Source organism: Pectinophora gossypiella, chromosome 11 (assembly GCF_024362695.1).
Source record: "Pectinophora gossypiella chromosome 11, ilPecGoss1.1, whole genome shotgun sequence".
NCBI classification, from domain to species: domain Eukaryota; kingdom Metazoa; phylum Arthropoda; class Insecta; order Lepidoptera; family Gelechiidae; genus Pectinophora; species Pectinophora gossypiella.
Genome location: NC_065414.1, coordinates 11,788,561 through 11,813,422, shown reverse-complemented (window position 1 = coordinate 11,813,422; position 24,862 = coordinate 11,788,561). Strand labels below are relative to the sequence as shown.

At 38.0% G+C, this 24,862-nt stretch overlaps 1 protein-coding gene across 1 annotated transcript in view; it reads left to right on the top strand.

Annotated features, from left to right (window-relative positions):
- LOC126370621 (tumor necrosis factor, alpha-induced protein 8-like protein 2 A) overlaps positions 1–24,862 on the top strand; it is a 70,647-nt gene that overhangs the window by 39,259 nt on the left and 6,526 nt on the right. The window contains exons 3-5 of the mRNA XM_050015586.1: positions 23,225–23,358; positions 23,677–23,835; positions 24,531–24,628. Of these exons, the coding sequence (XP_049871543.1) occupies positions 23,225–23,358; positions 23,677–23,835; positions 24,531–24,628 (391 nt within the window). The remainder of the gene's footprint in view (positions 1–23,224; positions 23,359–23,676; positions 23,836–24,530; positions 24,629–24,862) is intronic.

The following is a 24,862-nucleotide window of genomic DNA, read 5'->3' as shown; positions in this document are numbered from 1 at the left end:
GGAATGCTCATGGCGGAGGTGAGAACCCGGTACTGTGTGTTTTCATTTCCACTACTCTGTCATTGTATTTGACGGATTGCTGAGTTATACGAGTATCCTAAGCGGCTAGAAAAGGGATTTTTGTTTTCGTTAACACTGTAGAACAAAAAGAAACTGTATGCGGTCGATGTAAGGTACTTAACTATTAATTTTAGATTCCATTCTTTATAGATTCTAGTATTTCTAAGCCCCTTAGACGAGATATAATTTAAACAAAACATTTCCAATTAAGTGAGATGATCCGTGTTTCGGAAGGTTCGTTTAGCCTTTGGTCCCAGTTACTACTTACTGATGTAAGTATGTAGTCGTTACATGAGCCAGAGGTCAGTAATAACCCTGATACCAGAGTTGATGAGGTTGGTATTCCACCTCACAACCCACACGATAAGAAGAATATTTTCAATTAGGCTAGTCAGGGGTAGTGTACATCTATCGCTAAAGAACTGTACTAAATACCCATGCTTCATCTGAGCTTTCTGTTGGACCAATGTGATAAGTGGTGACGTTGCCCTGCGTTTTATGACATCGCCCTGAGCTTTGATATCGTCCCGAGAAATCGTGTAGTGTAGTAGAGCATATCTCTAATTAAATTTTAACGTAGCCAGGGATCTCATTACAGGTATTTCTAACAAAGGAGACAAGTTATTTCAAAGGAACTTTCAAAGGATTTATGATCTATCATTTTTTTTTTGCAACAGACGAATCGGTAACAAGCGGCCATGTCCCAATCACTGGATACCAACTGTCACTCACCCAGATAACGAATGAGCCCTCTGACCCTTGACAGATGTTCCGACGTAGGTACTTACAAGGCAAATGTCAAGGCGCTTGTTAACTTGGATAGCTTGTTAGGTCTTCGTTTGTAGGCTTTTACGCTTTTCACCTGTCGCACTGAATAACTGGTGTTATAATAGTTAGGCGTAGGATGGAATTGTCATTTTTGACCTTGTTTATGACAACGCGTTTCGTGGGGCTTTCCAGACTTTTTTTGACGTGGCTTTTTGTAGATATGCCGCACTTCTTGGCTGGGCAAACATGGAGCGCTGATCTCGCCCTGTAGGCTTTTCCAAACTTACTTACAGATTAAGTTACTTAAACGCGATTGATAACACTAATACGTGAACGTTCTTATACATCGTTATATGATTGAATACATCGCGCGATCTGTTAGGTAAATTCTTGAACACGCTATCAGAAATTTCAGTGTATGGAACTATAATCACTATTACAGAACAGGTCGGTTTTAGTTTCTGTAATAGTATTTGTAATTCCGTATAAAACCGAGAACCGACCGTGGACCAACGATCTGGTGAAGGTCGCGGGAAGCCGCTGGATGCGGGCAGCGCAGGACCGATCGTCGTGGAGATCCTTGGGGGAGGCCTATGCCCAACAGTAGGCGTCGTACGGCTGATGATGATGATAGAAACCGAGAATTTAGACAGCGCGTACATGTTGAAGAATTTTGCACTTCTCTTGATCTGAGCATTTGTTAGATGTAGTTAAATTACGAATGTTTAATGTTAGTTGGCACTGTTGGCAGCGCGCCTGTATGCTGTGTTAAAGGTCTCGAGTTCGGTACTTCGTTTGGCAATTGGCTGCCAACATTGTTTATTTAAAAATAATACTTTGTTATAGTAATGTATAGTAATAAAATACTTAAAAAGTATGTAAAGGAACAGAAAGAAAATGCGACAAATAAGTATTATCTTAATATTATAATCACCACCTATCACGTTGGTCTAACAGAAAGCTCGATGGTGGGTACTTAGTTCATCTTGCGATGGATGTACCTCTGGCTACCCCAATTGCAATAAAGTCGTCGCTTATGTTATGTTACCACGCTGCTCCAATGCGGGTTGTTGGAGGTATATTTACGACTAATAGCCGGGACCAACGGCTTAACGTGCCCTCCGAAGCACGGAATCATCTTACTTTTTCAGATAATTAGGCGATTCAAGCCTGAAAAGTCTTTACCAAACAAAGGACAGTCTCACAAAGTGATTTCGACAATGTCCTCATCGGGAATCGAACCCGGACCTCCAGATCGTGAGCCTGACGCTCAAACCACTGGATTACGGAGGCCGTTGGGGTGTGCTTATAAACTACAATATCCAAACAAATATAAAAATATAAGATTAAAAACAAAAACAGAAAGATGACTCTCTAAAAGGTATGAAACAAGAAAATAGGTATATATCTCTGAAATTCTTCTGAATAGTGACGTTTAGAAGATAGACGTCGCATGCCGTGATAAACAAACTCTTAGGACAGATTGGCATACATAGCGGTCAAACACATAACCCTCCTTTTTGATTCGCCGCAGTCGGGTAAAAATCCTGTCGCGTCTGCGATAAGTGTTCTATTCTATTAGGGTGGTTACAGACTGTAAGTAAGTCAACAGGCTAGCCACACACCTGCTCGTTATGTGCTCGCCTTTACGACCTACGGGGTCGCCACACCTGTGTTGCCCTTAAAATGAAGTTTACTTCACTCGCTAAAAGATGACAAAGAAATTGTGGTAAATATTTGCTACTTGTTTGTAAAGGGTTGGTGAAATTATAAAGCCCTTTTTTGAAGGTGGGTTTTACATCGGCATAAGCGGGCACTGTTACATCAGAAGTCAGAAACGAATATATTGAAACTACCTCTAGTTTCAAGATGGCAGCTATGAAGGGAAAGTGCCTGTGGTGGTACAGTCATGAGTAATATCATGTACCCACTTTAGAACCTTGTTGCACTATCATATTTGACATTTAATGAGACTTACGGTTTAATTTGTCATAAAAGTTAATGTGACATGGTTTCAAAGTGTACACATATACTCGTGACCATACATACTTTAAGTGAAAGACTTAAAAATAAAAAGGGTACGGGTGGTGTGACGAAGCTCCTGGTGACAGCGATTGCAACTGGTGGACTCATTAATAATAAACGTGGCTTTTTGGCGGGAAACGGGAACGGGACAGTTGCTTTCTTCATTGAATAATCTAAATAATTAATACGAAGTGGTGTTTTGTGGTTAATGATCGCATTATGTTAGTCGGAAGACATTCGCGAGTGTTATTATATTGGAGTATTCAAGGAACAAAGTGTATCTGCCTATTTTCGCTTCGTGCCAGGAAGCCGCTTCATAACTCGAAAGTTTATGCGGACTTTTGAGTTAATTCGTTTGGGGTTCGGAGTAGGAGTCTACTCCGAGGGTGGGGGCTTAGGTTTCATCATCATCACCTTTCATCATTTCATTATTCATCAAGAAAAGAAATACGTAAGACATGGCTGTATGTGCATAGTTCCCTTTGCCTTATCCTTCGGGGAAAACCAAAACAAAAAAAAAATAAAAAATAATAATAAACGTTTATTGCATGAATTCAGGTTAGGTACATTGCAGATTACAGTGCATAAAAAATAGTAAGTATCACCAAATTCTACTTTTCATTGATGGTTATCCTTAATGGGTAGGGCAGACACGTGATCAAAAAACAACTTGGGGCCATTTTAGATACAAAATGACGTATTTAAGCAGCTCAACGCATTCTACAGGGTGTAGTTACACCCTGTATATGCAGCCTAGTCGCAAATAAAAATAAGAATGTTTAACAGAATCTGTGTCCACCCCGACAGTACTCGAATCAAGTGGTTATTCCAACTCTAGTGGACAACTTTCAAGGAAGGCTTTTATTTCCACAAGCTTTCTCCGATACTTTATTTAATGTTGGGTCGACATTTTTCTTTGTCAACCTCACTGGTTTAAGAGCTGTTATATAAATAATCCCTAAAAATAAGTCAATTGCTTCTTCGAACGAAAAAGGGAAAGCCCAATGTTGCTTAGATGGAGACCTACTTAGGTACGTGGGGTAGGTCCCATTTGTTCAATAGAACATCTTCTTCTATCGTGTGGGTTGTGAGGCGGAGTACCAACCTCATCAACCCTGGTTTCAGGGTTACTATTGAGCCGCCAAAGGCCGCTGACATGTCTCATGTTACGACTACTTACTAGAACATGACGTCATCGGACAAAATGAGACTTTTTAGTTTTATTTTGTTCTATAGGACATCTAATACATTTTTATTTCAATATGTTCCGTAGAACAAGTTTAGAGACTCTTTAAAAGATAAGACTCTTTAATGATTATCAAACTGGTCACTCGAAAGGAAGGTACTCGAAAGTAATGAAACCATATATTATCGTCGGCTTAAATTCACGTCCTTCTTCGATTATTTATTTTTTGAATACCAAAGTCAAATATTGACACCTTTTTGTAGGTACATAGGATTTGGCACGAAAATTGATATTCAACCAGAGAGATTAGGAACATGGAACGATTTTGGAAAAGACAATACCCATTTCGTTCTATGACGTCACTGATAAAAAAAGTCGGGGGAAATGCTTGTATATAGTTCCATAGAACATAATGGGAAAAAAAGTCTCATTTTGTCCGATGCCGTCATGTTCTATGGAACAAATGGGACCTACACGGTATGTGTACCCCCGAAAAAACATTTCTCGGATTTCACCATAGAGCACATGATAATCTTTTTGATCCAAACATCATTTTGAAAACAAATTAGTTTAGGCCCGACGTGGATTTGAACCTGCGACCTCACAATGAGAGTCAAGGATTCTTCGAACTGGGCTACCATGGCTCTGCTTATAATCGCTATTGGCAAAATATTAAGGAGAAGCATTTTATAAAACAAACATTCGTCTTGCGGAGGTCACTATCCGCTGAAAGCCAGTATTTTCCCAAATGCCCTGAAATCCTGCAATAAATACTGAACTTTTTAACTTACAGTGCGTGAGTTGTTTTTCCAATACGATTTCGGAATCCCCGTTTGTTTAGTTTTCTCGAACATTTTATTGCAAACTTTATTTAAAACAGCTATGTACCGAGTTCCTGTGGCTGAATAAATCGAATCCTGTGCGATCTTGCAATGAATCATTAAAAAAATATCTGACCGCTTTGTAGCTTTGAACTTGAACTGAAAAAAACAATGATGTGAAATATTTGTTTTCTTGCGTAGAGTTGCGCTATTCAACATTCTGCGTAATATACAAGAGAAGAAAACCTGAAGCTTCGCATATGCAATTTTATTTAACACTAAAAGTCACCATAGTCCTGCGTGTCACATCGGCTTGGTTCTCGAACGGGGATCCTAGGTGCTGGACTTGCACCCCTGGCCTAACCACACCGCGGACACTTCATACAAACAACTTCGTTTTACACAAACACCACACAGTGACGTTATCGTAAATATTGGGGATGGTCTACTTCTAAAACTTAGAAGTTACTAAAATATAGGACCTTCGACTACATATGTAACGATTACATACTTACTAAAGTAAATAGAAGCCGGGACGGACCGCGACCGCTTAACGTGCCCTCCGAAGCACGGATTAGATAGTCCCTTGAATGTTCCCAAAGTGAGAATGTTCCCCTTGTAAAAACTGTTTAATAGTGAGGTCACTGGCTACTTTTCTGTTTCAAATTGTTTTTTTCTTGTACTTTGGTCATATCTGCCTAAATTTTTAGCTTTATTGTGGACAATAAAGCTCTTTTTGCATAAGTTAGCGCCATTTATCTGCCGGGAACATTCCCAAAGTGGGAACTGGGAACTTTCCCGGGAACGGCACATCACTGGACCAAACTGGAAAAAATTTAGGCAGATAAGACCAAAGTACAAGAAAAAACAATTTGAAAACGAAAAGTAGCACTGGACTCCTGACCAAACTAAATTGATAGGGATTACAAAGTAATTTTTATGATAATATTTATCACCACGAGGAATCGAACCCGGATCATATAAATCAAAAGACCAACGCCTCTAATGTAGCCCCAAAGGGATCCACACTTGGATTGTAATATTTTTTGGTTAATATTTGTATATATATATTTTTTTTTTAATTTAAATAATTCGTGGCTGACTTTGCAAACTGACGTACCTGCAATTTTTTGCTAAAATATTTTGTGTCTTATTGACAATAACAAAATGTGCAAATCAGATTCGCGAAAAAATTGAGTTACGTCAGTTAGCGACGTCAGCGACGAATTTTATAAACCAAAACAGAAATTTTGCCGGAAGTCATGTACCTAACAAACTCTCGAAGTGTACTTTCAATTAATGTTCAATTTACATATTCAAATGTCGGTAAGGCTCACTGGTACAAGAGTCCATTAATTAAGACTACATCAGTTATAACAATGTATCGTCTGGCTGGCTGTATGGCTGCCTGCACGTGCCTGCGGTAAGATTCAGGAATATTCATTAAAAGCTTGTTATGTTACCTACTAACTCGACATTTAATTTAAAATATATGACATATGATATTTATTTTTTATTGGTATTTCTCGTGTATGTTGTTTTTATTTGTTTTGTATTTGTTACTGTGGTGTCCCTTTATAATATACGTTTCTTTCTTTCTTTCTTTCTTTCTTATTTGGGTATTTGTTACCTTTAACCTATAAATAAATAAGGAATAAGTACTTATTCTTTATTAAAAGTTATAAAAAGCTCCATTTAAGCGCAAAAAAATTCCAAGTAACAGCCTCTGTGGTCTAGTGGTTAGAGCGTTAGGCTCACGATCTGGAGGTCTGGGTTCGATTCCCGATGGGGACATTGTCGGAATCACTTTGTGAGACTGTCCTTTGTTTGGTAAGGACTTTTCAGGCTTGAATTACCTGATTGTCCAAAAAAGTAAGATGATTCCGTGCTTCGGAGGGCACGTCAAGCCGTTGGTCCCGGCTATTAGCCGTAAAAACACCTGACATGGTTGATTGAGGGGAGGCCTGTGCCCAGCAGTGGGACGTATATATGCAGTTTGTGTTTATGTAACTATCCTAACCATTTAACGCATGAAATATCTCGCTCGACAACAACGTACTTTCGATGGTTGTTTCAGAGATTGTGATCTCTGAAACAACCGTCGAAAGTACATTGTTAACCGGATTGATTTGTTTGTTTTCGAAGGTGGAAATAGAATATTCTCGCACACAACGCATCTAGGTATAAAATTCTAAAATCAAATCAAATAATATGTAAAAATATAAACAGGTTAGTGGGTTACAGTCAGTGATGTGCTGTTCCCGGGAATGTTCCCAATTTGGGAACATTGTCATTTTTTTCTCACTGGCAGAAAAAAGGCGCCAAACTTAGATATGCAAAAAAAATATTTCTTAACTTTTAGTAGATAACACCAGAGTACAATTTGAAAAAGGAAAGGAGCCAGTGTCCTTACTATTAAAGAGTTTTTACAATAACCTCGGGAATATTCCTACTTTGGGAACATTCTCGCTTTGGGAATATTCTCAGGAAAGGTACATCATTGCTTACAGTGGTGTTATATTTTGAAAGCATTGTTTAATTCATCGGATCGATACCATGGCGTGACTCACGCGACGTTTCAGCGACATTACACTGGCAGTGTGTAGTGAGGATGTATTGTTGTATTTGTGTAAGTGGTTGAAGTTCGTTTAACTATAACTTTACACATAAAGTCACGCCCGTGAGCCCTAATGAGGTGGGCAGTTACAAATCATCAATATACCTACTAATATCCATCGTGAACTGAACGTGTAATACCAAATTTTATAATAGGGTAGTTTCGAACTAGTCAAATCAGTTACATTTTACTTAACGCCAAAACACGAAATTACTATGGATTTTGTATGAAAAGCAACCCGTGACGTCATATGCGACAAAATGTAGCACTTATTACATATTTCTTTATTAAAATTCATAAATAAGTTAAATAGAAAAAGTTTTTTGTTAACTTTAGATCTGGGGGTCAAAATGGCCACATCCAAACAATTCATCTAAGAAAGCAATATTGCTATTTGTCATTTTTTTGCATTGCGCACTTACTTTTATATGCGCAAATGTCAAATTGCGATATTGCTTTTTTAGATGGATTGCTTCGATGTGGCCTTTTTAACCCCCCTGTATTTATTTTGTAATCAAATTTTCATAATTCATCTTGCCGGTTGCTTTTTCATACAAATCCCATAGTAATTTCGTGATTTGACGTTAAGTAAAAAGTATATGATTTGACTAGTTGAAAACTACAAATACAAATCTTTATTGGTAACGTAAGCTACATGTCATTGGTAAGTACATTAATTAAGTGTATACATTATTATAGGAAAGAAATTAAAAGAAATTAAGTCATAAAATATGTTCTTAAATAACCACTCTTTTATGAGCTTTTTAAAAGATTGGGTGGACGCTGCATCCAGTTACCCACTGCTACCCACTGCTGTATATACACACCAATAAAAGAAAACAAACCAGGGACGATCATACACTTTACAACCGGCAATTGGTCTCATTTCTCAGTTACTCCAATTAAGGAAAGATTGTTCTTAATTGCTGCACAAAGTGTCCAATGGTGGGTCGTTGCCCTTTGTCCCTTCTGAGTTGTCACATAAAATACGATCTCGTCCCAAAATTGAGGCAATGATACTAATAACAAAGGAGAGAAAGGATTACCAAGGATTTAATTACATTTCGGACATGATTTCCAAGTTATAATCTCATTTTCAGGGCAATGGCCTTTGATCTAGGGCATAGAATAAATAGGAATACTACGTATAGAAAGGACTCCGCCCCGCACCGATACGAGCTTGGAGCGAGCTTGATTCGCCTCACCCCCTCGATGATGAAGGCCATTTTAGTTTATTTAAGCCGTAAGCCTTTAAGGAGTAAGGGAGAACAGGACTGTCAGTCTCACTCGTACGCACGCGGTAAGGCAGCAGACGGTAAATACGAGACTTATATGGACTGTCACAAGGTCAGGGGACAATTGAATGGCAGAAGTTTAAAATAAAGATAAGTGTGCAACCTTATCTAGTAACTCAAAAAACATTCCAAAGTGGTTGAGCAAGGTTTTTTTTTCGTTTCACAAGTATTTCGTTATGATAGTCACGTGCTCAGCGGTGAAGGAAAACATCGTGAAGAAACCGACATTCCCGATAAATGCATTTTCGGAGGTATGTGACCTGTATTAAGCTGGTTTTCCCTTCGTGGGTTAAAAGGTCTGACCAGGCAGTCGCTTAAAAACCGGTCCGGACCCTGTTAAAAACGATGTGTCTACACTCAGCGGGATCCCCTGTCTGGGAGATATAAGAGTGATGCAGAGAATTAGATCTGGATTTGTTCTACTGAATTATGCTGAAAACAGAATTGTTCCGTTAAAAAAACGGAAATACAAAGTTTTCTAACCGACCTCCAGTCAGCGGGATATTTACCAAAGTTAAGTCTAATGAACTATAAAGTGGTATTAACTTTTAGATCTGTATTTATTCTGTTCAACAAAACAAAAAAAAAATACTTCTGCCGTCCTTACTTCAGCTACAATCAAGCTGCAATGAAACCTCCAGTCAGCGGACATTTTCTCTCAATGACATTCTTTTGTAACTTTACCCGCCCCGGTACCCCCTCCAGTTGATTGAGGGGAGGCCTGTGCCCAGCAGTGGGACGTATATAGGCTGTTTATGTAATGTCCTCGAAGGTATAAATATAAATGTATCGACCCTGTTTAGAGGTAATCCACGTGCAAGCTTTCACTTCCACGTCATTTGCAGGTGAAAGGTCAACGGGATTGATTTAAATTTTATATAACATAACCTCTCACCAACTGGTTCTCTGTAAAAAAACTGTGTGAGTAAAATAGATCGTTCGAATACACGGTCTCTTTTCCTCAGCCCTAATAAATTGCCTTTAAACGGAAGAGGAAGGAAATCAACGAAGGATTGCTAGCATTGCATACATAACATACATAACTTACACAAATACACTGTCACACACACTCACACACACACACACACACACACACACACACACACACACACACACACTCACTCACTCACGCACGCACACGCACACACACTCGCACACACTCACTCACACATACACACACAAACACACACACACACACTGCAACCGTTCCCGAATCTATTTTTTATATTCTTACTTAATTACTTGTTTCATTTTAATTATTTCTCGCTTTTTATTTTTAACTTCATAAGTACATAAGATACTACTGCATGCTGTCTCTAATGTAATCGCTCATTTTTGTTTTCCACTACTTTTGTCATTTTACTGTATTGGTTCTTAATTTACATTATATAAGTTTACTCTTATAGCTCAATTTATGTGGCCGAACCCTGATTACCAAGTCACAGGCCTGTGTGCTTAGTTTGGTTTATCAGAGTTCAACAATTAATTTGTACAACTTTGTTTCTTATAAATAAATAAAAATAAATAAAATAAATAAATTGATTAATTGTTATAAGGAAACAACATTCTTGTTACAAGGATATAACACCCCTCTCCTTCCTTGCTCGATCGGGATAGTCCGACAAAGCCCTTACTCGTATTATACAATTGGGTATTTGATTGGGTCAAGGATAAATTAAAATGCTACTCTAGATAAAGGAGCCAGTCTACGATAATCAAAAAACAATCTCATTTTACTTTTCGACTTATTTTCGAATTTTATTTATGAATTAAGTAACAATAAGCACGACGTTTGACACTATGATAGAAATAGTATCACTTTGATAGAAATAGTACTTTTATTATATTATAAAATATATTTAATAATGTAATTTATTATTATTATTCCGTAAATAATGTACTTATTGATCGTAATATTTCATTTTTTTTATTTTTATAGTTATTTGCATGTTATAATTTAAATAACTAAAAATATCAAATGCTAACTAACTGCAAACTGTACGTTTTTATTGCAAATAAATGTGTTGGTAACACCAACACGCGCGCGCATACTTATACTTAGTCTCTGTTACTTTTAAATACATTTGTATAATTTACTTAGCTTTGTTTAATTTGATAATCAACACGCAGTCTACTATTCATTTTGGTCCTTCGAGCTTCGCGTTAACTTTAATTTCAAAATGAATTATGAATTAAAAGATTCCCCCGAACCTCTATATTTTTTAAATACTGGTACGGTACCTACATAACATAACAAATGCTTTATTGTACAAACAGGAAAGTACAGAATAGAATGAGTACAATAGTCGGAACAATACAATATTGCTACCTACGCGCGTAAATCTGATCCATCATTATTTTTCTGTTTGTACATCTGTACGTAATCGCTAAGGCTTAAGTGGAGATGGGCAGGACACTTGGCAATGCAGGAAAACTAAGGCGGTTACAGAAAGGTGGCCAAGGAATGGTATACAATATCGAGGTAGACCACCAGCCCGATGGTCGAATGACATTGTGAGGGATGGGCGAAAGCAGTGGATGAGACAGGACCGAAAAGGATGACGTGAAAGAGAGGAGGCCTATACCCAGCAGTGGGTGAATATACAGGCTGAGTAAGCTGCAAAAGTCCAATCAGTTTCTTGCAAAGTAATAAATTAACTGCTTGCACTGAAGACCTCCTGGTTACATGTTGTTTCTGTAACAGACCAAAAACACCTACAAAAACATAAATTTTATAATTATGACAACTAATGGTTCATAATTTCACCACTGTTTACAAATAATTCGCTGGGCTCAGTGACTGCACTTTTGCTCTTTGATTGTTACATCACATAGAGTCAAACGCGTAATCCTTAAAGGGCAAATCCACGAGTAATCAGAAGTCGACTTGCGACTTCCTGATACGACGTTCGAAGACGGTGACCCTCTGTCGGTTTTTACGACAAGCAGTTGAACGTTTTCTTTTCTTTTTATTCGCTCCCAGTCCACTCATATGAACTATTATTTCAAAGTCTATAATTATTATGCTGTTCTACGTTTTTTCAATGCACATAAAATGCGACAAAGTATGTAATAAATGTGCTCCACTTTGTCCAAAGATCGTTTGCACTTTGCTTTGTGTTTTACATTATTGTACAACACTCCTTTGTTCAGTTTTCGTGGAAAGTTTTTCACATATTTTCACGGAAACCTTATACAATGTATAGTTAGTATAGACCAGCGCAATATAAAGTTACATTATTATTTTTCTAAGTTAGGTCCGTTTTGTATGTCAATACCATACATTTTATCACCGTCACTGTCGATTCTCATGTTTTACAACTTTGCTGAGACCAGTGGTTTGATGAGGTTGGTCATTGACCCCAAAACCCACACGAGAGAAGGATTGGCTGCAAGTTGTTTTTTCTGACATCTAGTAGGTAGAACTGGTAGGGAGTAAAAGAGGCTTTGCTGAAGTATGAATCATATGTATTTTTTTTTAATTTAGATAGGATAGACGGTGTGGTCTAAGGTGGATCACGCTTACCTAGCAAATGCCTATTCCCTCTAGCCTTGAAGACTCTCAGATTATAACGAGTTGGAAAAACAGACGACGGCAGACAGTTCCAGTTCTTTGCTGTTCGCATCAAAAAGGAACAGGCAAAACTTTTAGTGCGGATTGGTGGTATATCCACAAGATAAGGATGAAATGCCTGCCGACATCTAGTTGTCCGTGGGTGGAATAAACTTGTGAAGTTCCTGCGCACACTCGCCGAAGTGTATCCTATAAAAAACCATATTTAAATTCAACTATAGTTAAGAGCAGCTTTACTAATGTAAAACATTCCTAGATCTAACTTTTGGAATTATAAGTCCCACAGTTCACTGAACTATCCAGCCAACAATAGTGTTTGATTCAAATTGCATCCATTTAACGGTTCAATGCGGGTTTATCATCGCCTTTGTCATTCAAATACAACAATCTATACATATTACGTATAATAGCCAAGTTTACAACTAGTCAAATCAGTTACTTTTTACTAAACGTCAAAACACGAAATTACTATGGAATTTGATGAAAAAGCAACCTGTGACGTCATAGAAAAACGTGACATAATGTCGCACTTATTGTTACATATAAAGTTAAATAGAAAAAAATAAAACTTTTTCGTCACCTTTAGATCGGTCTTTATTTAGTAATGAGAATTTCATAATTATGCTTGGCCTGGGAAGCTACCCATTTATTGTGTAATGAATGTGTATAGCGATACGGGCGAACATCGAAGTAATAATAAGAATACCTCTCATCAAAAAATTGTTTTTTTTTTGTTTTAGTTTTCCCCGAAGGGCAAGGCAAAGGGAGCTATGCCCATACAGCCATGTCTTATGTATTTTTTTTTGATGATGAAAGGTGATGACAATGAATGATGAAACCTAAGCCCCCACCCTCGGAGCAGAGTACTCCGAACCCCAAAGGAATTAATTCAAAAGTCCGCATAAACTTTCAAGTTATGAAGCGGCTTGTTGGTACGAAGCGAAAATAGATAGGTGGGTCGTTCTTCTTTTTTATCGACAATGATCTGTCCTTCGTTCTGCTTCTGATAAGTTATGTTTTAGAATTTTGTTTCATGTTTCCATTGTCCAAAAATATAGTTATCTTATTATACTCAAAATACAAGCAAAATACTAATCGGTTCCTCAATTAGTCCTTAAAGAAGCTTGATTGTTTTTCACAAAATTCTGTGACAGAGTGGTAAATTAAAATGCTGTCTCCGATGAAAAGGACCACTCTGTCACAATATTTTTTGGAATGTGTCTACAAAGAAAAGTATGTTACCAAGATAAAGAGAACCTCTAAATGGTCCTCTACAGACACATCTTTATATGATGTTTTAAAATATTTAATGCCGTTATAATTTTAAAGATGTTAAATCCGATAAATTGAGAAAATGTCTTTTTATTGTCGATAAAAAAGAAGAACGACCCAGGTACACTTTGTTTATTGAATATTCCGATATAATAACACTATCGCGAATGTTTTCTGACTAACTTAATGCGATCACTAACCACAAAACACCACTTCATATTGATTATTTAGATTATTCAATGAAGAAAACAACCGTCCCGTTTCCGTTCCCGCCAAAAAGTGCTCAAAAAACTCAAAACACTTCCAAATTTTTGTTTAACAAAATAGGAGTATAATAAAAAAATAATTGAATTTGGAACATTAACATAAGAATTAAAATCCCAGGGGCCGCAGTGAACTAGCAAACGATTAGGAAAATCGACAGTGTAATCGAATAAAATTTAAATGGGATTGACGTAAGGCGATATGGCAATTCTAATATTTTATTAGATATCGATACTGTATAACTCCGGCCAAGTATTTAATGTCATCTGCGGCAAATCTACAATAAATCACGTCAAAAAAAAGAAAGCAGGTACTGTAAAATGCCTTTTAATAATCGTTTGTTCCTAAATACTCGATTATTTTGATGATTGCGCCGTTTTTCGATTTTTTTTAAATGAGACGTGTATGAATGTACCTACAATGTACACAGAAGCGATACTGAACTTGTGGTGTTGGTTTTTTTTTTTAATATTCGAATTTGTATGCACCCGGGTGAATCATTTCACAATCGCATTTTTTTAGTCAACAAAAAAGTATCTTAAAACTAGTGGCAATTAATAACGAATTTTTCCTATACATACATAGAATGTTATAAATACAAAAAAGTATTTATTACCTTCGTCGCTGTAAATTGAATGTAGGCAATTTTTACATTATTCTCATAAAGTAGGTAAGTACTTAATTTTCCTTCCTCAACTTAAAATAAGTAACTAGACATGTAATTTACATACATTTTTAATTTATTTCCGCCAATACACAGACATTATTGTATTGTAGGCCTGCTATTTGTTTACCTATAGTTATACAATAAATGCATTTGATTTGTTTTAACTTCTTTGTCTGTTTCAAAAATTCTTGTTTTTTATGACGTGACTTGTTGTAGATTTGCCGCAGATGGCATTAACTACTTGGCCGGACAAATGGAGAGCGCTGAGGGCTCTCACCCGGTACAAAATTTAAGACAACAGGCCTGAGGGTGCCCAGTTGGGCGCGAACCTCGGCTCAGGGCGTCTTCTGAGAGAATATTTGAAAGAATTAATCGACCCTAGTTGGTCGGTAGTGATAAGCGCTGAATGATGAATTTGAAAAAACATAACTAGGTTACACGTTCCTGTTTATGCTGTTGTTGTCAATGTTTGTAACTATTTATACAGCTAGTATTAACTTAATGAAACAGCCAAAAGCACCGGCTCACACAATGCCAATCCCTGATTACCCCGAATCACGAGTGACACTACCAACTTAATTGGATATTCCAACAAAATAGCGACTTAATTAAAATGATAATTAAACACACATTTGGAAACTCCCTCATTTCGGTGGAGAAAATATAATTAACTAGTCCTTTGAACTTTAATATGCTATTAAGTAGTTCTTTACTAGCTTTTGTTTTTGTCACCATAAAGTTCATGTCATCAAGTCATTCTATCGATTCTGACGATATAGTTAAGTGTTGTCTTGTCGATTGGTATTAATATGTGAACCCAAGTAATGAAAAAATTAATATGTGAAATCACATGGCACGCATGTTAGGGAAAAAGCAAACTTACCCATGTCGACAAAATTTATTGCACCGATCGATAATTTTATCACGTTGCGCATTTTAGCCCTACTTATCAACAGTGGCTGCAAGTTGTTTTAGAGTATTTGCGGTGCTGCTCACCCCATTAGGGATAGCGGTTGTGACTTTATGTATGTAGGTACTAGATATTATTCAAGTTGTGGTTTCATGCTTAATGTTATCAAGTAGGCGGGTAGGTGTTTCAACGTGTACCTAATATCGATTAATATCAAAGTACTGAATTCAGCTGGTCAGAAGGCAAAAAGGAACCATGGCTGTTCTGTTATCCCGTTAATATTTCAATGCATGAAGAAATTCCACACCAACAAAAACGAAGATCTTGTGTTAAAGAGAAATTGAATTTTACTGCTTTTCATCTAGCCTTAGCTTTCAATGTTATCATTACATATTATCATCACATAATGTCACAAAGGTTAGTTTCCAACTAGTCAAATCAGTTACTTTTTACCAAACGTCAAAACACGAAATTACTATGGAATTTGTATAAAAAAGCAACCTGTGACGTCATAGAAAAACGTGACAAAAAGTCGCACTGATTATTACATTTTTGTTTATTAAAATTCATAAATAAGTTAAATAGAAAAGAGGAAACGTTTTTCGTCACCTTTAGATTTGTCTTTATTTAGTAATCAGAATTTCATAATTTATCTTTGACCTAGGAAACTAGTCAATTACGAGTACGTAATTGACTATGACCACGTAAGGTCCGGATTTCCAGACATAATAGTTTGGATTTTAAAAGGCATCTGGGTGATACATCCATTAAAGTGATTTATGTGAAATAAGCGTAATTTGCAGCTACGGTACATGGTCAAAACAAAAACCCTAAAAAACCTTAGCCTTGCCCTAAGCAACCTTGACGGAACCCTCAGCCGAGACTCACTCACTCTTGACATTGTGAACATTTCGTCAAGGCCGTGTCGACACGCGATATGGTAATGCCCGTGCTATCTGCATCCGACGGAACAACCCCTATACCACATAATGTATTAAAATATACATATAAAGTAGACACATAATATTATGATGAATATGGTAACGTATATGGGGTGGTAAGAAAAAAAGCTTCTTTTTTTGACGTGACTTATTGTAGAGATGGCATTAACTACTTGGCCGGACAAATGGGGTGCGCTGAAGGCTCTCACCCGGGAAGCCACTCGCCGTAGCGGAAATCGTCGTTCGGGGAGTTCGCTGTCAACGCCATAATTCACATTTTCTGCTCTATCATTTGTTAACTAACAATAAGTAAAATAAAAGCTCAGGCCGGTTAGCCAAGTTAGTAATCGTTTGCAACTTGCCCAAGGCCTGTGGAGAGCCTTTATGTGGTTGCCAGATAAATCATATAAGATAGCGTTTCAATTCACAGAGTCAAATCAAATTGACTTAATCACCTTTTGGTAAAGAGCTGAGCTGTTAATAGCATTTCCACACCACAAAGTTTTAATAGATTTTTACTAACACCCTATATGTATGATAATCTTTATGTATCACGAATATTAGTATATTATGTAAAAGGTGTGCAAATTACCTCTGATGGCCGGGCTGTTATGGGCGTAGTATTCGACGCTGATCGATGAAACTTCGCTTTAGACTTGTGTGATAAAAAAAACTTAAGTCCGTGTCATCTAATGGGGCGGGCAGAGCGACAAGTAAACCAAAGACAATTTGTAGCCACTGTTGACACAAAGTCCTAAGATGCATCTGATAAATATAGTGACAAGGGAGCCTATCGCCCATAACATTAGCCTATCATGTTAGAAAGGACACAACCCCAATCGGATTTGACGTCATGCCCGCGAAGACAAGCATGCTGAACGTATTCTACGTTTTTTTATACAATACTAGTACTGTTGTAGTACGCACGAGAAATGTGTTTTCGGAGGCAGGTTCGTGTTTGAAATTCTTCTGTGTATACATTAATTCATTCATTTCACCGTATATAATATGTATAAATGAGGAGCTAGGTGGCGCAGCGGTAACTACGCTCGGTCTGCGATTGCTGAAGTTAAGTAACTTTCGCATAGACCGGTCATAGGATGGGTGACCACAAAAAAAAGTTTTTATCTCTAGCTCCTCCGTGCTTCGGAAGGCACGTTAAGCCGTTGGTCCCGGCTGCATTAGCAGTCGTTAATAACCACCAATCCGCTATCCATCCAGATAAATATATATAATATAAAACGTATAAAACAAGTATAAAATAGGGTTTAGTACCCTTTGCCCCTATTTCACTCTATTCTAGGTACTTAACCCTCAGGAAATTGGGCGCAAAAGGCTAAGAATATCAAGATTCAAAAATAATTCTAAAGAAAAAAGTAAACAAGGAGCAACGACCTCACACGGCTTTTAGAATAAAATTTCTTAGAAACCCAAAAGAGATTGGCGCAAAGAGATCATAAGCAAAAAAAAATAAAAATAGAAACTCCTTAGTAACAAAAGCTATTTAATTTTGAAGTGAGTAAAAACAAAAGGCGTATTATCGATATCAACTTGCGCAACTTATAATGACATTGCGCAAGGTTGTTAAAGTTTTCTTCTTTGCCAATTAAGTGGCATGGCAACGACTATTTCTCGCTGCGACTTTGTTAATAAAGGGTTGAAATCAAAAAGTAAAAGGATAACAAATAATTGAAACGTAAAGTTTTTGCATTAATTGTTGACAGTTAAATTGTTAAATAGAGATGAAAACGAAGCATGAATTATTAAATGGTTATTAGATATGTGTTTTTATAGTGTCAACGAATTCTTTAACTTTAGGAATAAGTCTATTAATAATAATAATTATATAATAATATTTGCACACTTGCTTGCAGGTTGAATACATGCACTGTTTTGCTTAGAATAAGATCTTTATCTTTGTGTTCCTGCAAAGAAATGATTGATTATGATTATTAAAAGTCTAAATGCATTTATACACAATCGAACAGTACATTGTATTTAATCGTTTATTTCTTGAGTCACACTGCCAGTCATAGAAGAAATCCAAGTTCAAATCCGACTATAATGTGGGAGTTTTATATATTAGACTACACCTGTCCATCATACGAAGGTTTTATTGATTTTAGAGCTTATATTAAGTCTATTTTAGAACCAATCAATATAAGTTGGCAGTTATATCTACTACTATACAGCTTCGAACTTTCTTGAATCTTCGAAAGAAACGAACTTGGAAGTGTAGAAATATTCAGCAAGCAATTACAGAATTAACAATGAAAAATAGAAAGTTATTGCGCAGTTTGAAGTGCCTAATTAGATAGACACCTATGTGAGTATATGGAGTGCTTTATAAATAGTTTATTAAACATATTTAAAGATACTGGTCCGCTGTGGTCTTCCACTCTTGTGAGGGATGTGAGGCTAATGATCGACCTCATCGACCCTGGCGTCAGGGTTAATATTCATCAGTATTATGTTCAATATCCAATATTCGCGAGACCCCTCATGTAACGACCACATAGTTACTCAAGGTAATAATAGCCGAAACAGACTGTTTCTCGTGCCCTCCGAAGCACAGATCATCTTACTTTCGGACGTTTGGGTGATCCTGCAATATGCTAATGTTAAAAAATTACAGGCATGAGTTTATGTATCTATGGGAATCGAACCTGTGGTTTCTGGAACAATACTTCAATTACAACGCAGATGTCGCTTTAGACTGGTACGTGTATTATAGATGGAAGGCTAACTAGACAGTTTGATGGATTATTTGTTTACTTCATCGATGCCTTACCCTTTCATCGAGGTCCGTGACCTCACGTCGAGGTCAGGTTTGAAACTCACCCTTATTTGATTTAGGAATTTTAAACGCGAAAATAAATAATTTTAAATTTTAAGTAATGAATGGAGATGACACTTTAATAAAATTTTATTCCATTTATTTTAATCATCTTCATTTCGTTGATATTCTTCCAAATGGACTTTTTTATTTTATTTTACATGGTGCTGCATGAGACTGTATATGCACGTTACCATCATCTCCCTAGCATTTATCCCGATTTTCACAGGGTCCGCTTACCTAACCTGAAAATTTGACAGGTCCGGTTTCTTACAGAAGCGACTGCCTGACTGACCTTCCAATCCGCGAAGGGAAAACCAATCCAATACAGGTTAGGTCACATACCTTCGAAAATGCATTTCTCGGGAATGTGGGTTTTCTCACCATGTTTTCCTTCACCGCTGAGAACATGATAATCATTTATGATCCAAACACGAATTCGAAAAACATATTCGACAATCATTGGTTTAGGCCTGTGCTGGATTCGAACCCGCGACCCCAAAGTGAGAGGCTAGCATTCGACCAACTGGGCTACTACGCACGCACATTACCATAGACGTATAAAAAACGTTTAAATGATCCACTAGAATTGGGAGACTTCCTAAGGAGGCAAAAATAAACAAAATTAAATTAAGTATATAAAATTGAAAGTTTAATTAACGCTACGGCGAGCGCTAAATTAGTCTGTCCCAAATGGATCGTCCTTTACAATTATTATTTTCACCTTGCATAGTTGATATCGTCTAGGTTTGTATATTTTCACAAAAAAATTCATTTTGTATTCTAGCAGTATAAGAAATACATAAACAGCGTATAGACGTCCCTCTGCTGGGCACAGGCCTCTCCTCAATCAACTGCATAGGGTATGGGGCATACTCCACCACGCTGCTCCACTCTGGGTTAGTGGAAGTGTTGTTTACGGCTAATAGCCGGGATCAACACTTTAACGTGCCCTCCAAAACACGGACCATCTTATTTTTTCAGACAATCAGGTGATTCAAGCCTGCAAAGTCCTTACCAAACAAAGGACAACAAAGTGATTTCGAAAATGTCCCCACCGAGAATCGAACTCGGACTTCCAGATCGTGAGCCTAACGCTCTAATCACTAAACCACGAAAGCTGAGTACAAGAAAGAACATTTTAAAAAAGCAGCCAGTGTTCTGATTATTAAAGAGTTTTTACAACGGGAACCTTCCGACTTTGGAAACTTTCCCCGGGGACGGTACAGTACGGTAAAGAAAAAACACTCCGCCAAAGTATAACATTGTTTGTTGGCAGAATTATTTTTTTAACGTGATTTATTGTAGATTTGCCGCAGATGGCATTAACTACTTGGCTGGACTTGTTGGCAAAATCGAATATTACTTCATTGCATATTTGCATCCATTAAGACCAATCTCTGGCGCCGTTCGCGACCAATTGAACGTGTCTGGAGCAATCAGAATAATAACATATGGTCATAGGGCTGGGGTTTAGAGTTCAATGCAGCTAATGGTCAATTGTGTTCGCAAATGTATAGCTGAAACTGGGACAATGATGCAAGTAGTTTCCGTTGGATAGTCTCAATTATTGTGTGGACTATTGGAGCTGTGGGTATATTGTTGATTGTCACCGTTTAATCTTAGGTAGGTATACTTACATGGTGCCTTCGAGGAGTCCAATTTTATACCGTTTCTGTCAATCAACATCATCTCCCTAGCATTATCCCGTTTTTGACAAAGTCCGCTTACCTAACCTGAAGATTTAATAGGTTCCGTTCTTTACAGAAGGTCCGGTTTTTTAAGCGACTGCCTGTCTGACCTTCCAACCCGCAAAGGGAAAACCAGCCCAATACAGGTTAAGTCACATACCTCCAAAAATGCATTTCTCGGCAATGTGGGTGACCTCACGATGTTTTCCTTCACTGCTGAGCGCGTGAATTCGAAAACAAATTCGACAATCATTGGTTTAGACATGTGCTGAATTGGAACCTGCGACCTCGAAGTGAGAGGCAAGCGCCTATTTTCCACCGGGATAAGCACAGACTATAGAATTCCATTTGCTTCGATCCTGACACACTTCTCTTGTTTCCTCGACGTTCATCAATTGTTTCATACACGCACGCCGTCTCAGAGTAGATCGTAATCGATCGATCATCAAAAGTTTGACCGGAATACAAATAAAAAATGGGGTGCTTGTAGTTTTTCTTTTTCATAATTTAAATCCCAAGAGTTCACGCTTTATTTTGCATTTTGTTCCATCTCTGAATATGTAATATCTCAGTTAAACACTGTTAAACATGTATCGCGGCCTCCGTGGTCCAGTGGTTGAGCGTTATGCTCACAATCCAGAGGTCCCGGGTTCGAATCCCGGTGGGGACATATCACAAAAATCATTTTGTGATCCCTAGTTTGGTTAGGACATTACAGGCTGATCACCTGATTGTCCAAAAGTAAGATGATACGTGCTTTGGAAGGCACGTTAAGCCGTTGGTCCCGATTATTACTTACAGATGTAAGTACGTAGTCGTTACACGAGTCATGTCAAGGGCCTATGGAGGCTCAATAATAACCCAGACACCAGGGTTGATGGGGTTGGTAATCCACCTCACAACCCAACACTGTAGAAGAAGTTAAACATGTATTACACACACTCATGTGTTATATCCAGCGGTAGTTGTTTATCTAACTGCTTTTCATAACATGTGTCTAATCAATATTCCTTAGTAATTGCGCGTTACGATTTGTTTATGATGAGACGATCGCAATATTGAAATGTCTATCATATTACATACACTATTTAGACAAACAAACTTCATATACCACCGGTGTGTCAACTGCATATAAAATGGATGGAATCTTTTTTGAACGGTATGCGTTCACCAATCCGCAGTGAAGCAGCGATTGCGGGGAGGCATGTTCCCAGCAGTGGAACATATATAGGCTGTTTTGATTTTGATTGATGCGTTTATACTTAATTTGGTATAGATTTAAGAGATCTTTATTATTAAATCTTGCCGTTATAATTGCTCGAGGTGTACATTTTAAAAAGTCTCATTTTCCTGGAAATCTACCTGTTAATCTATTTACAGCTAATGCTAAGTTATACAAACAAGAAATATTGTTTATTCATAATTTATTTCCATACAACGAATATTGTCGACAAGAAGGGGTACTATTCCGTAAAAAGGTTTCGGATCCTCGGTTCTGGAGACGCTTTATAAATTTTCTGGGTTGTAGGTACACCACAGCATGTTGATGAAGTGTGACGTAAGAATGTTGGTCGGATCCAACCGGTCTGCCACTAACCTACATCACTGTTTATATATGTGAATTATGGCAATACCAAGATGTTAGTGGACCGTGCCGTTCCGTCTGATTTCAACCGTCTAGCAATGTAGCAATTATGTGATTTCTCGCTCGCATAGAAACATTGTATGCTGTCTTACGTCTTAGTTTTTATTATTTTTATGCTGTGACCAACCGCCGTGAATCTTTCTAAGTAAACACGATCGATGTCCACACATGATGTGCAGCGATATCTACTTTATTTATGCAATCGTTTCTGGAGGAAAATACGTCCTCTTTTGTCAAGCTAAGGAAGTGAGAATATTCCATAACGGGTACTTCAAGCTTCAAACAATTTAGCATAGTTTTCGACGGATCGTCGGGTCCGATCCTATGATTTAGCCAAATACTGAAATCTTAAAACTGGAGCGTTTTATAAACCATAAGACAAGGGCTCAAATTGTCGTATTAACGACGGCGAATATTGGTCAGGACTAAAAACACTGCAATAGGATCGAAATTGCCAAGACTCGTAAGTTTTTGTAATACGTCAATTTACTATACTTTCTTGGGATGTATTTCGTCTGTGTAGTTGATAAATCTCGAGAAAATAGAGAACTTCAAGCTCCCAAATATTTGCAATACCCACATAGATATAGCTTATATAAGAACACGTATAAATACATTCAAATAAATAAAAATAACATGTGTTTGTCACCAGCGATGGAAGGCGGCGCGTGGTGCGCCCGCGACATCTCGCTGCGCGCGCAGAAGAAGTTCCTGTCGCGCGTCGGCGGCGCCGCCAGCGCACGCGCACTCGTGCTCGATGAACATGCCGCCAAGCTGCTCGATCAGGTGAGATGGGCAGTACATATTTTTTCTCGAAATTTAACTCCTTCAGGGATAGGACAGGAGAGGACAAACTTTGAATGGAGAAGAGAAAAAATAAGATAAACTTGTGGCAGCCAATTGCGATATAGTCGTGTAGTCGTGTGTGTGTGTTTATCTTACCTACGTTATCTTTCCGTATTAATATCAGAAAGTTCTGAGTATCCATAACCTAAAGGTATATTTTTTTGTATCTTTTCGGCGGTAAGAAAATAACAGATATAAGCCTCAGTTTAGATACAGCGCCATTTCCGCTAGTTAATAAAGTATGTTGTTATGTTCCAGTTCCTGACCGTCCTGCGCGAGCGTGTGGAGAAGCGTGAGGCGGAGAAGCTGGTGAAGCATGTGATCAAGGCTGCAGTCAAGCTGGGCGTGCTGCGGCGCCACAACCAGCTGTCGGCGGCTGACGAGCGTGCGCTGGCCGCCTTCAGGGCCAAGTTCCATGTAAGCATGTGTATAATACACAATAATATTACATAAATCCCAAAACGATATTATCATTTGCAAATGCTTGGTGTCCTCAATCTTCTAACCCCTAAGAAGAGGGTCTAACAGCAGGTTCCATAATATGGGACCACCGACGCATCCTTTCTGCGCCCCTGTACCGCACGCTTGCCATTCTTTCATTCTGATACCTTTCAACGACCTTTTTTAAGTTTGCCGGACACTTTTCCTCATTCGTACTACGATTTTCGGCCACTATGCACTATCGAAGGCTCCCTTTATATCCAGAGACATGAGGACAATAATTTTCTTCTCCTCGAGCTTTGATCTTATGTGCTTTAATACCGTATTGGGGGAGTCTTCTGTGCTCTTTAAACTGATACTGCGTACAAACTTTTCCACCCCTTTTTCCACAGTTAGGGGTTTTTCTACGTCCTAAAAGGAACGTCCAAGCAAAATTTGAGACTCCTGGCACTTGTAGTTCCTGAGATTTCGCGATGAGTGAGTCAGTAACCTTTCGATTTTGTATATATAGATAGATAGATAGATAGAAGGTTTATTCTCCGCCCCGCATCAATACGAGCTTCTCTGTTGGTCAAAACCCGTGGACTCATGCGGACCCCACAGATGTCTTAAAGTTATTTGTAGCGTAGACATTGACTCTCGTACAATGATGTCTCGGTGATCTTCCGCAGACGGTGCTGATGGCCGTGGTGTCGTTCTGCGAGGTGGACTTCTCTTATGACCGCGGGTTTCTACAAGATGCCCTGCGCGACTCCCACCAGTCTCTCAAGTGAGTTACTTACTACTTTAACCTCGTCAGATTAGGCTTTCCAGTTCCACAATAATATGGATGTTGGGCCTTCAGTTCTCGATCATTCGTCCCTTTCCTTTTTGGCGGATAAGAAAATATATATAACTTCAAATAAGAAGATGTCTGCTGGAGTCAGCACCATTATCTCATTGCATGCCTTAGTTGATACCAGCAAATCTAGCTGATTCTTTAAATACGTCGCATTCGAATGTG